At 39.7% G+C, this 15,845-nt stretch overlaps 2 protein-coding genes across 2 annotated transcripts; both read left to right on the top strand.

The window, feature by feature from the left end:
• Nucleotides 1-3,371: 3,371 nt before the first annotated feature.
• On the top strand, nucleotides 3,372-8,821 carry LOC146729604 (uncharacterized). Its single transcript, XM_085495426.1, has 7 exons — nucleotides 3,372-3,394; nucleotides 4,017-4,049; nucleotides 4,209-4,271; nucleotides 4,371-4,415; nucleotides 4,551-4,640; nucleotides 4,747-4,908; nucleotides 5,041-8,821. Exons 1-7 carry the CDS (start codon nucleotides 3,372-3,374, stop codon nucleotides 8,819-8,821), a joined length of 4,197 nt encoding a protein of 1,398 aa, XP_085351552.1.
• Nucleotides 8,822-13,225: 4,404 nt separating this feature from the next.
• On the top strand, nucleotides 13,226-14,554 carry LOC146729605 (uncharacterized protein F54H12.2-like). The gene has a single exon (XM_085495428.1). It carries the CDS (start codon nucleotides 13,226-13,228, stop codon nucleotides 14,552-14,554), a length of 1,329 nt encoding a protein of 442 aa, XP_085351554.1.
• The last annotated feature ends 1,291 nt before the right edge of the window (nucleotides 14,555-15,845 follow it).

Genomic DNA, 15,845 nt, shown 5'->3' on the forward strand with positions numbered 1-15,845 from the left:
CGAGCAGACTAACAGGGCGCCAATTTTTGAGCTTGGTGTTATCACCCTTTTTGGGGAGGAGAGTTATGACTGCACGCGAGAACGAGAGTGGTAACACGCCGTCATCAATAGATGTTATAATGACTGCATGCAGATCTCTACCTATAACATGCCAAAACGTTTGATAGAATTCGTTTGGCAGGCCATCCAACCCCGGCGTGCGACCCCGTGGTAGCAGCTTAAGTGTTTTATTCAATTCATCAAAAGTAATTTCACTATCGAGGTCCTCGCGGTCTTCTGCAGCGACTTGAGTAGTTTAAGTTGGACTATAGGGACGACCATGAGGGCGCTGTTCATAATCGGATGCGATGACGTCATACGAACAGCGCCCTCATGGTCGTCCCTATAGTCCAGCTTTAGCATAAATAATGACGTCACAATGGGAATTCGTGCATAAATTAGCATAAATGAGGAGCAATGCCTTAAAGGGGATCATTTGAATGAGGATGACGTCACAATGGGATATTGTGAATACATTTGCATACATAAAATTGATGTGAATACGAGGTCGTGTCGAGGTCATCGTGAATACATTTGCATAAATTACCATCATTTTTTTTAATTATTTTTTAATTATTTTTAATTATTTTTAATTATTTTTTAATTGGACAGGCGTGGACGAAATATTTTTCAAAATGTGTCGTAGAGGGCGCTCACACACACGCACACACACACACACACGCTAATAAATACACATCATTTTGAAAACTAACAGAGTTTATTACACAAAGAAGGGAAATCTACTAATGAGTAAATAATCAAAAAGAATGGATTAAAAACTGAGTAATTGAAATTGAGTATATAGAAAGTATACATTTTGTTTTTGTTTTGTTTTTGTTTTTTGTTTTTTTTGTTTAAGTAAATAATCAAAAAGAATGGATTAAAAACTGAGTAATTGAAATTGAGTATATAGAAAGTATACATTTTGTTTTTGTTTTTTGTTTTTTTTGTTTAAGTAAATAATCAAAAAGAATGGATTAAAAACTGAGTAATTGAAATTGAGTATATAGAAAGTATACAATTTGTTTTTGTTTTGTTTTGTTTCTTGTTTGAGTAAATAAACAAAAAGAATGGATTAAAACAGTAATATAAGAAATATTCGATTATAATAAAAAACAAGAGAAAAACGAAAAACATCGAAAAGTCAATACACACTTTTTTTCTAATCAGAATCGCTCATCTGTGATAAAAAGAAAAAAATAATATGAAATCGATTTTTGTTTTGTTTTGTTTCTTGTTTGAGTAAATAAACAAAAAGAATGGATTAAAAACAGTAATATAAGAAATATTCGATTATAATAAAAACATCGAAAAGTCAATACACACTTTTTTCTAATCAGAATCGCTCATCTGTGATAAAAAGAAAAAATAATATGAAATCGATATATATATATATATATATATACATGTGAAATTTCAAAAGCATAAGTCATCTAGTAAAACTGCGTGGGAAAAATATTTGTCATAAATAGGGAGGTTGAGTCCGGTCACGTTTTCGATATATCTGTTCACATAAAGGTCATTCAAATGTCTATCACGCGTAAAAGAGTCGGCTACGGAGTTCACAGGTTTCCCCCTCGTCATCTGCGCAACAAATAGGGTTAGGGATCAGTAGAAAACTCACCGAGTGTCTTTCACTGTACTACGGAGAATGATTGACATTCTTATTATTCTATATATGTTGTTGTATAATGTCAAGGAGTTGGGAATCCATTTCACGAGTTGATAGCGTAATTTCACAGGAATCTAAACACAGTTCAGGGTTAGATTTATACCTTTGAAACAGAATACGTGTATAACGCTTGGAAAATTTTCCAACCAAATCTGGGTAAATGCGTTGAAATGCGTCATAACACATGGACATTTTACCAATATCAATCTCAGATAAAGCTTGGTCAATAAAAAACCGGATTTCACCGATCCGGCTATTTTTATCGACGAATCCATAGGATAGACACCAATGTTGACGTTGTGACGGGTGGTCTATTTCACATCCGAGACAATTAGTTTGGATGATGCTACGTACGTGTCTACAAATGAATTCAGCGATGAGTTTTTTGGAAACAAGTTTATCCAGTGGCTTCCTCAGACTGTTGGCTGTGAAAAAAAAAAAAAACAAAAAACAAACTGTAAATGACTATTTCTCTGATTTACCATTTTCAGGCATATTCAGTGGGTTTTAAATTCACGGTTTTATCGTTTTAATACATAAAATGTTCTATGCATTAGAAGTCGGGAAATGAGCAACGAATATTTGGATTTTTAAATGAAAACTAACATACCTGACAGCCCGGTTGATTTGCGGGATAATATCATTCAATATTCTGAACTGGTTAGCCCGTAAGGATACACCACGTTTTGTTGGATGACCATTATAGTGCTCGCGAATGTGAACATAAGTTTGTCCGCGAAAAGTATTCACTGTGACAAACAATTGCTTGACAGGGCAAAGCAAATATGTAAAAATGTCTGTCTCACCTCTTGGTGGAGCTGGTGACGGACGCATTGTGCCACTTATAGCTAGTGCATTCGTGACTTTGCGTCGTTTAATACGGCGAGTTGAATTTTCAGAAACATCGGGCTGTTCTGTAACCGGAGTGGACATTCCAGGAGTGGACATTCCTGCATTCGTGACTTTGCGTCGATTAATACGGCGAGTTGAATTTTCAGAAACATCGGGCTGTGCTGTAACTGGAGTGGACATTCCAGGAGTGGACATTCCAGCACTCGCGTCCTGTAGGAGACTGCCTGAGAATTCATTGAGGTAGGTGCTGAGCTGGTTCGAAGCCATGTTGCGAGTACGCTCGTCAGTGATAAAATGATTCGCAATACTATCGTCGCGTGTTAAAAAATTCCCTTTCTGTTACCCCGGATGTTTACATCATGTCAGCATTTTTCCCAACCAAGTCAAATATATTTATAGATTCATCACACACTCACACACACATGTTTATGGTAAAATAAACAGGTTTCTTCCGTTCAAAACAATTCATGAATCCAGGGGGGAAATCAAAGTCGAGTTCGCTATAGTGTTGAGCGATGAATGTCAGACCTATGTCGTCATAATCCATTTTTATCACACAAACCACGGTTACTAGTTTGTAACTGTGCACAAACGGGCCACACAGACACAAAGATGTTTATAGTAAAATAAACAAATTCACATCTGTTCCTGAATCCAGGGGGGTAGGGGTTTATGAATGTCTGTTATCTAGGGCATTTCAGGGTGTCAGATCTGATATCAAAACACAAATCGTTGGAGTGTATTATCCCAGTGACTTCATAGCTTAGCCAGTATTTTTAATCGAGCCACACTCGTTACACGGAATGAAATGGCGTCCACAGATAATATAAGGTAGGGAATTCATTGTTTACTTTTTGTTTTCATGTTGTAAACACTACCTAATAATTCGGGATATGTGAAAAACTGTCAGTTGAAACCAGGGGAAAGCTTCTACCATGAGTCTTTACGTCTTTAAAGAATACTTATCTTTTTATGCTATGAGAGACATTGTTATAAATTGGCACAGAAAATAGAAAGTCTGAGTAGGTAGAAAATGTATAATTAATGAAGACTTGTTTACTAAAAACGAAAACTACAATATTTTCAAATGATGTCATACCGCGGTCATTCGCAAAGAATGCTTTGACACAGCGAATCAAGACTTGCTTGGACTCATTCATCGAGCATACCCCTCAGCTTTAAAACAATGATTATGTGCGGTATTTTCCCAATTAGTTAGGGTGTCTTTTCACTAGACTTGACCTTTTATTTTGTCATGAAGGTCAACATAATGTATAGCGTTACCCGCCAACATGTTTGAACATACCGGTAGCAACGTTATTTTCCAACCTTAGCTCGTTCAAAATCTTTTGTTTTTTAATCGGAGCATGAATGCACGCCCTCTATATCTGAGTAAGTTTTTTTTGAACTGACCACAAAGTTGTAGCTGATTCAAAACTCTTGTCATTTTCAGACAAACAGAAGAAAGCGACAATTCAGATGAAGGGTGATTTATTTATTTATTTATTTATTTATTTATTTATTTATTTATTTATTTATTTATTTATTTATTTATTTATTTATTTATTTATTTATTTATTTCAAATTTTACCTGAGGAAAAAATAAAACAGGATAAAACATGTTTTTAACTTTTTGAATTTACAGGGAAAGCAATTCACAGCTTAAAACTTTGTCAGACCTAGAACATGAATATGGTTTTATAAGCAGGTGTGTATTCGATATTATATAAATAACTCGTTCGATATGCGTATGAAGATTTAGTAAACAATATGAATAATAACAATAATATAACTCTTATTTTTTCAGTGAAGACGACGCATCTGAGAAATCACCTACGAAAGATAGTGTTTCGTAAGTTGTTTGTTTGTTTGTTTGTTTGTTTGTTTGTTTGTTTGTTTGTTTGTTTGTTTGTTTGTTTGTTTGTTTGTTTGTTTGTTTGTTTGTTTGTTTATTTGTTTATTTATTTATTTATTTATTTATACATAGTTCATGGTCTCCAGTCAGCAGTATAGATACTCCAGATTTCAATCAGAAGTTGAAATGTCTTATTAAATCTGGTTCCTGCTCACATGTAACGTAAGTATACAAAAAACAAAAACAAAAAAAACAAAAAACATGTGAGGTAAGTTGAAATTTGTTTTTTCGTCTTTAATCTTTGTTGTTGTTGTTGTTGTTTTTATAGTTCTACAAGTACTGGATTTGCAACACCCAAGTCCGCTAAGAAAAATTTGTACTCTATATATGGAGAAACGAACACGCCTTCCCACCCTCCGAGTCCAATAGGGCCTGTTAACCATCCATCTACCTCGGGATATCAACGTGGGGGTCGTAAAGACTATGTAAGGTATGTTTATTTATTTATTTATTTGTTTATTTATTTATTTGTTTATTTATATATTTGTTTGTTTGTTTGTTTATTTGATTATTTATTCATATATTTGTGTATTTATTTATTTAATTTGAAATTTTATTACAGTGATACTGACACAGATGATAGTGACGAGAATATCACCGACAAGATTAATTTCAATCTTGTCAGTAAGAGAAAACGTTTTGTCAAAAAATTTAAGGTGAGTGGAACGGACTGGGTTGTAAAAGTTTCGCATCCAAATGCCAATACGTTTGATGAAGTGCATAGCGTATTACACGCTACTTTTCATCAACTGCTCGAGCTGGTCACCTCTGACCTTGACGGACGTGACCAAATTCGCATTTCCATAAACGTACCCAACTTGAACAACGAAATTTGGTTACCATTTATACCGGTTGAGGACATGAATGTTGACAAGGTGATGTCAAAAGTGGAGAGGATTCTACAATCTTACCAAGATATATCCCTTGAGGAAAACATCACCATCAGGACAGTATCTGTTGAAATGCCTCTTGGTGCCGGCAAAACACGTGGGAGGAAGCGACAGTTTGATACAAAGATCGCAGACAGGTTGAGAAATTCCAAATCTGTCATTGAAATCGTTTCCGATGACCAGATGTGTTGCGCCAGAGCGATCGTGGTCGCCATGGCACATGCCACAAAAGAGGAAAATCCACCATCGGTGTGGGATTCTATAAAGAGGAAAAAAACGGCAAACTACTCTATGCAAACCGTCCGAGCTAGAGAACTTTTACGGAAGGCCAGAGTCGAACAGGGACCATGTGGCATCGAGGAGATTAAAAAATTCCAGAGCGTGTTACCCGATTTCAGAATACACGTATTGTCGCACGATCATTTTGACTCCATCATCTTTGTGGGCGATGCCGCAGAAGGTTCTAAAGACATATATCTGTTTCTGAAAGATAAACACTACAACGTCATCACAAAAATGACTGGTTTTCTGGGAAAGGACTACTATTGCACTCGATGTGACAAGTCTTATTCCAAACGTTACGAGCATGTGTGTCCTACTGGGTGTTTGAGTTGTGGAAATCAACTGGACTGCGTGGTTACACGATGGCAAAAATGCGGAAATTGTCACAGATTTTTCAAGAACGAAGAATGTTTCGAAAAGCATCAAAAGTCAGTTAATGGGAAAAAAACTCTTTGCCAGTCAGTTCAACGTTGCGAAAAATGTCACAAACTCCTCAAATATCGTGATGGGTCTCACAAATGTAACGAAGTTTACTGCAAAACCTGCAAGTCTTTTCAGACGTACGACCACCTGTGTTACATTCAACCACTCACCGATAGAAAAAAGAACCAAGAATCTGACGATTCGATGGAAGAATTGGAGGAGGATAACTCTGACAGCCATGGTAACTACGTCTTTTACGATTTTGAATGCACGACCGACGAACATTGCACTCATATTCCAGATCTGTGCGTAGCGCGAATTCCACCGAATACGGAGAAAGTGTTCAATGGTTCACGTACCTTGGAAGATTTCTGCGAGTGGGCATTAGAAAAAGAGCATAATGGGATGATTTTCATCGCGCATAATTCAAAGGGGTATGATGGAATTATGATTCTGAAATACTGTCACGATCACAAGATACTACCCGAAGTCATCATGAATGGTTCGAAAGTCATGCAACTATACATTCGTCGTGCAGATATCAAATTCATTGATAGCTTGAATTTCCTGCCCATGGCTCTATCTAAACTTCCTAAGACCTTCGGCATAGACGAGTTACACAAGGGTTTTTTTCCTCACCTGTTTCCGAGATCCACTGGAGACAATTACAGAGGACCGATACCCGGGGCTCGTTATTTTGACCCAGATGGTATGAAGGAGGTGGCTAGAAAGACATTCTACACATGGTACAATGGAGAAGTAGAAAAGAATTCCGTTTATGATTTACGTAAAGAACTGCTCAAGTACTGTCGGAGCGACGTGCGCATACTCGAGGAGTGTTGTTTGGCATTTAGATCGATGATGATGGATCTCACCAAAGTTGACCCCTTCAGCCATTGCATCACGATCGCTTCTGTGTGCAACGTCATATTTCGAAAGCATTTCCTGACTCCTGACACAATCGGGGTTGTGCCTGAGAAAGGGTACCTCAGCGCCCAGAATCAATCTGCAGATGCTATAAGATGGATGGAATACGAGGCACACGTCAATAACACGCATATTCAACATGTTCGTAATTCCAGAAGGGAGATGAAAATTGGACCTTATTACGTAGACGGATATGATGCTTCTACCGAAACCTTGTATGAGTACTACGGTTGTTACTTCCACGGTTGTCCAAAGTGTTTTCCCAGAAGGAATGAGACGAATCGCAAGAATGAACTCAGTATGACATCCCTCTACGAAAGACTACTGGCGAGGGAAGAGTGGTTGAAATCGAAAGGATACTCGCTAGTCACCATGTGGGAATGCGATTTCAAAAACCTGATGAAGAACAATCACAAAGTCGAGAGGTTTGTCGGAAGCTTAGATATCTCAAAACCTATCAGAGGTAGGGAGGCTTTTCTCGGGGGTCGTACCAACGCCCTGAGTCTGTATTACGAGGTCAAGGAAGGCGAAAAGATAGAATATGTTGACTTTTGCAGCCTCTACCCGTACATCAATAAGACCTCGCGATATCCAGTTGGCCACCCGACAGTCGTAACTAAAGACTTTATCGCCAAACCCACAGACTATTTCGGTATTATCAAGTGCGATGTTTTACCTCCGAGGAGATTGTATATACCAGTTCTACCTTTCAGGGTGAACAACAAACTGATGTTCCCACTCTGTTCCAAATGCGCGGAAACCATGAATCAAGACGAATGTCACCATGGTGTCAATGAACGTCAGCTGACGGGTGTTTGGTGCACTCCGGAATTGGAAAAGGCTGAAGAAGTAGGGTATCGCATCACCAAGGTATACGAAGTTTGGCATTATGATGAGTCGGCAACATACAACCCTGAAACTGGAGAAGGAGGGCTGTTCACCGATTACATCAACATGTTTCTGAAAATTAAACAAGAGTCTTCCGGTTTTCCAGAGTGGTGTCGCACTGAGGAAGACCGAACCATGTACATCCAAAGGTACCGCGAAAGAGAAGGTATCGTCTTGGACAGAAGCAAGATAACCACCAATCCAGGTCTCAGAGCTCTCGCCAAGCTAAATCTCAACTCGTTCTGGGGAAAGCTGGGACAGAGATCAAACTTTGGACAGAGTACATATGTAGAAACATCCGCCAAACTGTTGGAAATGTTGATGGATAATACAAAGGACGTCACAGATCTTTCTTTTGTCTCTGACGAAATGGTTCTTGTCCAGCACTGCGATAAAGAAGACAACATTACCGAAGCACCCAATACGAACGTTGTACTGGCTGCCATGACGACAAGCTATGCCCGACTTAAACTCTACAGTGTTCTGGAGAAATTAGGTAGTAGAGTCTTGTACTTTGACACAGATTCCATCATTTACATCCAACGAGCTGGAGAATGGGATCCACCGACAGGTGATTATCTCGGAGATTTGACGAGAGAAATAACTCCGACGGATAATTACATCACACATTTCGTATCGGGAGGACCGAAGAATTACGCGTACCGACTACACAAACCGGACAAAAGTGGGAACCAAACGGTGTGTAAAGTGAGAGGGTTCACCCTCAATTACAGAAATCAACTGGAAATTAATTTTGACTCCATGAATCGACTTGTTCGGAGAACAAGCGGTCCTCTACACGTCAAAGACCCTCGAAAAATAACGCGCAAGAGAGATAGAATATTCAATAGAGAAGAAGTTAAAACGTACAGTTTAGTGTATGACAAACGGGTGATACAAGATGATTACTGTACCCTCCCATACGGCTTCTAAAAACAAAGAATATATAAATAGAAGCTAGATCGTCGGTTACCCATCATTCATCCATTTGAACCTTGAACAATCACATTGGCATGGGCTCTACCAAATCGGACTTGGTTCTATCACTCGTCTATTCTGGCTTATGTACACTACCTTATTTTGTTTTAAACTGGATGTTGAAAAAGTACATTGAAGAACGTAAAAGGAGACGCGATAACCAGCGAGGTCCTATGATATCGTCATGGATGCAAGATTGAAACACCCATTTACCTCTCTCGTGTGCGGTCCCACGCAGTCTGGGAAGACGTTTTTAGTCAAACTGATATTAGAACAATGTGACAGCATCATATCTCCACCACCAGATGTTATCTATTGGTGCTACGGCGAGTTTCAGCCAGCCTATTTGGAAATGATGAAGACAGTGCCTCAAATTCGCTTTATCGAAGGGATACCTCCAGATATTGGTAGAATAATCGTCCCGGCTAAAAGAAACTTGTTGGTGATAGATGATCTGATGACAGAAACGGGTAACGATAAACAAATCGCCCAGTTCTTCACGAAGGGATCTCACCATCGAAATTTATCCGTGATACTGATTTTGCAAAATCTCTTTCATCAGGGCAGACAATCGAGAACCATCAGTCTCAACACGCACTACATTTTCCTGTTTAAAAATCCAAGGGACGCATCACAAGTCAACGTTCTGGCAAAGCAAATGTACCCCGGAAACATTAAGTTTCTTCAGGAGGCATTCACCGATGCCACCCAAGAACCTCACGGTTACCTCCTCGTGGATCTGATGCCAGACACCCCTGAGGAAATACGCATTCGAACGAACATACTTTCATCTCAAGTACCGATAGTGTATGTGAGAAAGGTATAAAAAAAGACAGTCTTTCATCGTCAGTCATTTCACCATGTCATCCCGCATGCGAAAGAACGCTGATTTTCTCTCTGTATTGCACAAGGCCAACTCGAAACAACAAAAGGGGATAATTGATGGAGCCTCTAGTGACTTGATACAGTGTCTGTGTGAATGCTCGCTCAATGTGTTGAAAGGGAACGTCCAGCTATCACCTAGTCAGAAAAGAAAATTGGCGTTGTACGTGAATCATCTCCGAGCACTGTCCAATAAGAAAACTCCAGTCAAGAAAAAGAAAAAAATTCTGGTTCAGAAAGGAGGTTTCCTGGCCGCCTTGATTGCTCCCTTAATTTCGAGCATACTCCCTCCCCTACTAGGTCTTAAATAGATGGAATCCGTGAAGAAGATGGCTTTAGTCCCTGCTGAGCTATTATCTACCATCCAAAGCCAGAATGCTCAAATGACGAGACCTGTGGTGAAATCATTGACTTCGCTGGATAGAGACATGAATGACATAACGCAAATGGAAGAGTTGCCTGAAGATGAAAAAGTCAAACTGTACCAACAGGTTCTACGCAAGTACTTGTTGTTGCGGGAGAAGAAAAACGAACCGATTCCAATCTCCGTTACGCAGCAATTACCCAACACTGATGCTGTAGCCGATCAGGAATCTCAACCCGACAAAGATGGTGTGCCAGATCAAATTACATCCGAAGTCTTACAAAGTGTTCCCAAGAGCATGCAGAGAAAAGCGAAGCTTCTACTACAGAAAGTTAAACAGAACCAACGGGTCGACTGGGGTGAAAATGGTGAATTAATCATTGATGGACAATCCGTGCCAGGCACGCACATCATCGATTTAGTCAATGATTTCTTGCGTAAAAGGAAGAATTTCACCCCCACAGGTTGGAGAGAATTTGCCGAAGTTATGAAAATGTCAAATGTACCTCAAGACCTTGTTGGCAATACAGATCGGTGGTCTTACATGCATACCAACACACTCAAGGGGAGAGTTCCGAAGAGACGTGGACCCCATGTGGTTTCCACTCCCATTCATCCTCGACACACGTGGGTGACGTATTAAATAGAACCTCATCGCAACCGCTAGATCTCACTTTGGTTCAGTCGGTCGTGATGGATCCACGCTGTCCTGCTTTGCTTTCGTTTATCGAACGTATCCACTGCCTCTGCGCGTGTGAAATAACCACACCCGTAAACAATGACGAAGAAGATGGACACCGTCCTAGACGAACTGTTTTACGATGTCCAAAGTCCTGGAAGTTACGGGGGTTTGAATTCCCTTTATGCTGCCGTAAAAAAAACAAAGAGAGGAAAAAAGATAACCAAGTCGGACGTGAAGAAGTGGTTGAGTAAACAGGATACATATACTCTGCACAAACCTTCTAGACGGTCCTTTAAAAGAAGGAGGGTGGTGGTTTTCCAAGTGGACGAGCAGTGGGAGGCTGATCTATGCGATCTCTCCTCGATATCCAGATACAACAGTGGATACAAGTTCTTATTGACGTGTATCGATGTTTTTTCAAAATATGCTTTCGTCGTACCTCTGAAAGACAAGAGAGGGGCGAGTTTGGTCGAGGCATTTCGGAAAATACTCGGGAAGGGGCGTCGCCCTGACGTTTTGCACACGGACAGAGGAACTGAATTCACCAACAGACTTTTTCAGAACTACCTCAAGAGCGAAGACATTAAGTTCTTTACTACAGGCAATGAGACTAAAGCCAGCATTGTGGAGAGATACAACAGAACCATCAAGGGAAAAATGTTCAGATATTTCACGAAGAACAACACGTTGACTTATCTACCTGTATTAGACGACATGGTACGTTCTTACAACAATACCCATCACAGAAGTATAAATACCAAACCCTCACTCGTTACCTACGCGAACCAGAAAAAGGTCAGAGACATATTGTACGGTGATCTAAACACAGAGAAAAATGGGGTGAAGAAGAGGAAGATTTATAAACTCGGTGACAGAGTCAGAATCAGTAAAACCAAACACGTTTTCAAAAAAGGTTACTTACCCAATTGGACCGAAGAGGTATTCACGATTGTTGGACGTCTCAACACACAACCACCTGTTTACAAAATTTCAGATTACAACGGCGAAATGTTGGAAGGTACTTTCTACGAAGAAGAACTTCAGAAAATAGTAAAAGACGACGATGCATTGTACATTGTGGAGAATGTGTTGCGCAAGAGAAAACGTAAAGGTCACGTGGAATATTTCGTTAAGTGGCGTGGGTATGATGATTCGTTTAATTCTTGGATCAGGGACTTGCAACGTTTATAAATACCATTCACACACACGATGACCCGATTCATTTCAAAAGATCATCATGTCTGGAAAGGATTTTTTTTTGACGCTCCCTAGTAATGCCTCGCTCGATGTGTTCCCGAACAACACATTGACAAAATACACTGTCAAACTACCGAGAACGCTTTCGCTAGATGGCGATTGGGAAGTAGCATTGGCCGACATCCACTACCCAAATTCGTGGTACAACGTCGTATATGACGAAAATAGGATCTTTTACGATGCCTCACCCAATATGAGAGATCACGGAGAACTGAAATTGAATCCGGGCTACTACAACTCGATCGAAATGATTTTAGATGCGATTCGAGAAAAAGGTCTACCAGATGAAATACTGATGACATATAATTCGAGGTCAAGGAGAGTGACCGTGGCGGTTGAAGAAGGAGCTCGTGTAATCTTGATGGGTGGATTGGCTGAACTGTTAGGATTTCCCTCAAATACAACAATTACAAACGAAAGACGCACTAGTCCCTACCTTGCCGACATTAGAAGTTTGTATTCCCTCTACGTGTATTGCAATATGGTCGAACACCAAATGGTCGGTGACGTTTCCGTACCTCTCTTGAGAATAGTCAATGTTGAAGGAACCCACGGTGATAGCGTCAATCACACTTACAACAAACCTTACTTCCTGCCGATTCGAACGTCAACATTTGAGACTGTGGAGATTGATATAAGGTCTGATACGGGGGAGAAGGTGCCATTTCAACGCGGACGAGTGATCGTGACGCTGAGTTTTCGCAAAGCTCGTCCTTCGCTAGTGTGAAGAAAAAATGAACAGACATCGACCTTACACTCCTCACGTGGGGGTTTATAGAAATTACTACATGAATCAGATTGGACGAGGATCTGTATTTTCTGGCACGAGACTGCAACGCGGATATGGAATCGGAAGTATGTTTTCTGGATTGGCGAGATCGGCCGCACCTCTGTTAACACAAGGTCTGAAAGCAGTGGCAAAACCAGCGCTCGATGCCGGTTTGGGTATTCTAGGTGATGTTGTACAAGGGAAAAACTTTAAAAAAGCGGCTTCGAGTAGAGCAAAGACTGCGGGTCGTCAAATTACTTCTTCGGTATTGAGCAATTTATTTGGAAGACCCTCTCAAACGGGGCGAGGACGCACCATCAAAAGAAAGAAGACAACAACGAGACGTGTCATTTCTTCCAAGGCTAAGAAGAGGAGAAGATCTCCGGATATATTCGACTGAACATCATGGCTTTTGTACACGAACACTCCTGTGAATGCGCAAAGACGGAACTCGATCTCTTTACTATTCCTCCGACACAGACAAGTATCGAAAAAGGAAGTTACGAAGAGGTAAACCCACTCACGAATATAGCCGATGGTCCGATCGAATTTGTAATACCTTCGGCCGGAAGTGACTACATCGATATTGGTTCTACGCTTTTGCACATCAAGGCTAAAATCACGAATGCAAATGGAAGTAATTTGGCTGCGGACGCCACTGTAGGGCCTGCAAACTTGTGGTTGCATTCCCTCTTCAATCAAATCGACGTGTACCTAAATGGAAAGCAGATTTCGGATGCATCTCCCACCTATTCTTACAGAGCCATGATCGAAACGCTATTGAATTATGGAGGCGATGCCAAATCAACGCAGATTGGTGCTGCGATATTTGAGAAGGACACCGCTGGAAAAATGAATGTTGCAAACCCAAGGGCTGATGATGGTGACGCTAACATGGGACTCAAACGTCGATACGCATATACATCACTCAGTAAGACGGTCGACATGATCGGACGAATACACGGGGACATATTTTTTCAACCAAAGTATTTACTCAATGGGGTGGAAGTTAGACTGAAATTACATCGAAGTAAAAATCAGTTCTGCTTGATCAGTTCAACCGAAAATCCAGCATTCAAAGTAGTCATCACCGATGCTACCCTCCTAGTGAGAAAAGTCAAGTTGAGCCCCAGCGTACAACTGGGACACGTTGAAGCGTTGAAACAGGGTACTGCAAAATACCCCATCGATCGATGCGTTATGAAAATCGCTTCCATCCCCGCTGGTACAATGTCATTAAACAAAGATTTGATCTTCCTCGGTCAGCTGCCCAAAAGGATCATCCTGTGTCTGGTTTCTAATACGTCTTTCAACGGATCCTACGAAACCAATCCATTCAACTTCCAGAATTACGGTATCACATCACTGGTTCTCAATGTTAGAGGCGAGCAAGTTCCCGCAAAGCCATTGAAGACAGACTTCACGGCAGCTGGTGGCAGAAGTTGCACCATGGCTTATTACACTCTATTTACCGGTACAAATAAAATGGGTCAAGACCAAGGCAACGGCATCACTCGAGACGAATATCCCGAAGGGTACACAATCTTCGCATTTGACCTCACTCCCGACGAATCGGCCAGCGATTATCACCTCAATTTGATACAAGAAGGAAAGATTGGTCTTGAGATTCAGTTCAGACAAGCATTGACTGAGACTGTGTCCGTTTTGATTTATGCTGAATACGATAACGTTATCGAGATTGACAGAGACAGAAACGTATTGACTGATTTCTAGCTGCGATGGACACGAATCAACTGAATCGTATTCTGTCGACTAATCCGTACACTAGAAACGTGTTCTTTGGCGTTTATGCTAGAGATCAACTGCCTAAGGCTAAAGTGTTGGAGTATCCCGCAGCATTCGTATCAAACACCGATGATAGTAGCGGAGGTGGGACACATTGGGTGGCTTTTTATCTGAAGGATCCCTACCGTGGAGAATATTTTGACTCGTATGGTAGTCAACCCTACTACGTGGAATTTAAGAGATTTCTCGATAAAAACGTTTGTACATGGGTCTACAATCATCAAATACTACAAGCTCCGTTCTCTACAGTGTGTGGTCAATACGTCCTGTATTACTTGCTGCGCAGATGTCGAGGGGAACCTATGAAGTCCGTAGCCGACTCTTTTACGCGTGATAGACATTTGAATGACCTTTATGTGAACAGATATATCGAAAACGTGACCGGACTCAACCTCCCTATTTATGACAAATATTTTTTCCCACGCAGTTTTACTAGATGACTTATGCTTTTGAAATTTCACATGTATATATATATATATATATATATATATATATATATATATATATATATCGATTTCATATTATTTCTCTTTTTTCTTTTTATCACAGATGAGCGATTCTGATTAGAAAAAAAGTGTGTATTGACTTTTCGGTGTTACTCGTGTTTTCTTGTTTTTATCATAATCGAATACTTATCCGCATTTGAAAATGTATACTTTCTATATACTCAAAATGTCATTTTTTATTCTTATATTACTCAGTTTTTAATCCATTCTTTTTGTTTATTTACTCAAACAAGAAACAAAACAAAACAAAAACAAATTGTATACTTTCTATATACTCAAAATGTCATTTTTTGTTCTTATATTACTCAGTTTTTAATCCATTCTTTTTGATTATTTACTTAAACAAAAAAAACAAAAAACAAAAACAAAACAAAAACAAAATGTATACTTTCTATATACTCAAAATGTCATTTTTTGTTCTTATATTACTCAGTTTTTAATCCATTCTTTTTGATTATTTACTTAAACAAAAAAAACAAAAAACAAAAACAAAACAAAAACAAAATGTATACTTTCTATATACTCAATTTCAATTACTCAGTTTTTAATCCATTCTTTTTGATTATTTACTCATTAGTAGATTTCCCTTCTTTGTGTAATAAACTCTGTTAGTTTTCAAAATGATGTGTATTTATTAGCGTGTGTGTGTGTGTGTGCGTGTGTGTGAGCGCCCTCTACGACACATTTTGAAAAATATTTCGTCCACGCCTGTC

Source organism: Saccoglossus kowalevskii, chromosome 21 (assembly GCF_978046115.1).
Source record: "Saccoglossus kowalevskii chromosome 21, keSacKowa6.1, whole genome shotgun sequence".
NCBI classification, from domain to species: domain Eukaryota; kingdom Metazoa; phylum Hemichordata; class Enteropneusta; family Harrimaniidae; genus Saccoglossus; species Saccoglossus kowalevskii.

What these genes read in the sequence shown, in the direction of transcription:
- LOC146729604 (XM_085495426.1), top strand. Translation starts at nt 3,372, where the DNA reads ATGGCGTCCACAGATAATATAAG. An exon ending in GAATATGGTTTTATAAGCAG is followed by an intron (nt 4,272 to 4,370) that starts GTGTGTATTCGA and finishes TTATTTTTTCAG; the next exon opens with TGAAGACGACGCATCTGAGA. An exon ending in GGTTCCTGCTCACATGTAAC is followed by an intron (nt 4,641 to 4,746) that starts GTAAGTATACAA and finishes TTGTTTTTATAG; the next exon opens with TTCTACAAGTACTGGATTTG.
- LOC146729605 (XM_085495428.1), top strand. Translation starts at nt 13,226, where the DNA reads ATGGCTTTTGTACACGAACACTCCTGTGAATGCGCAAAGACGGAACTC.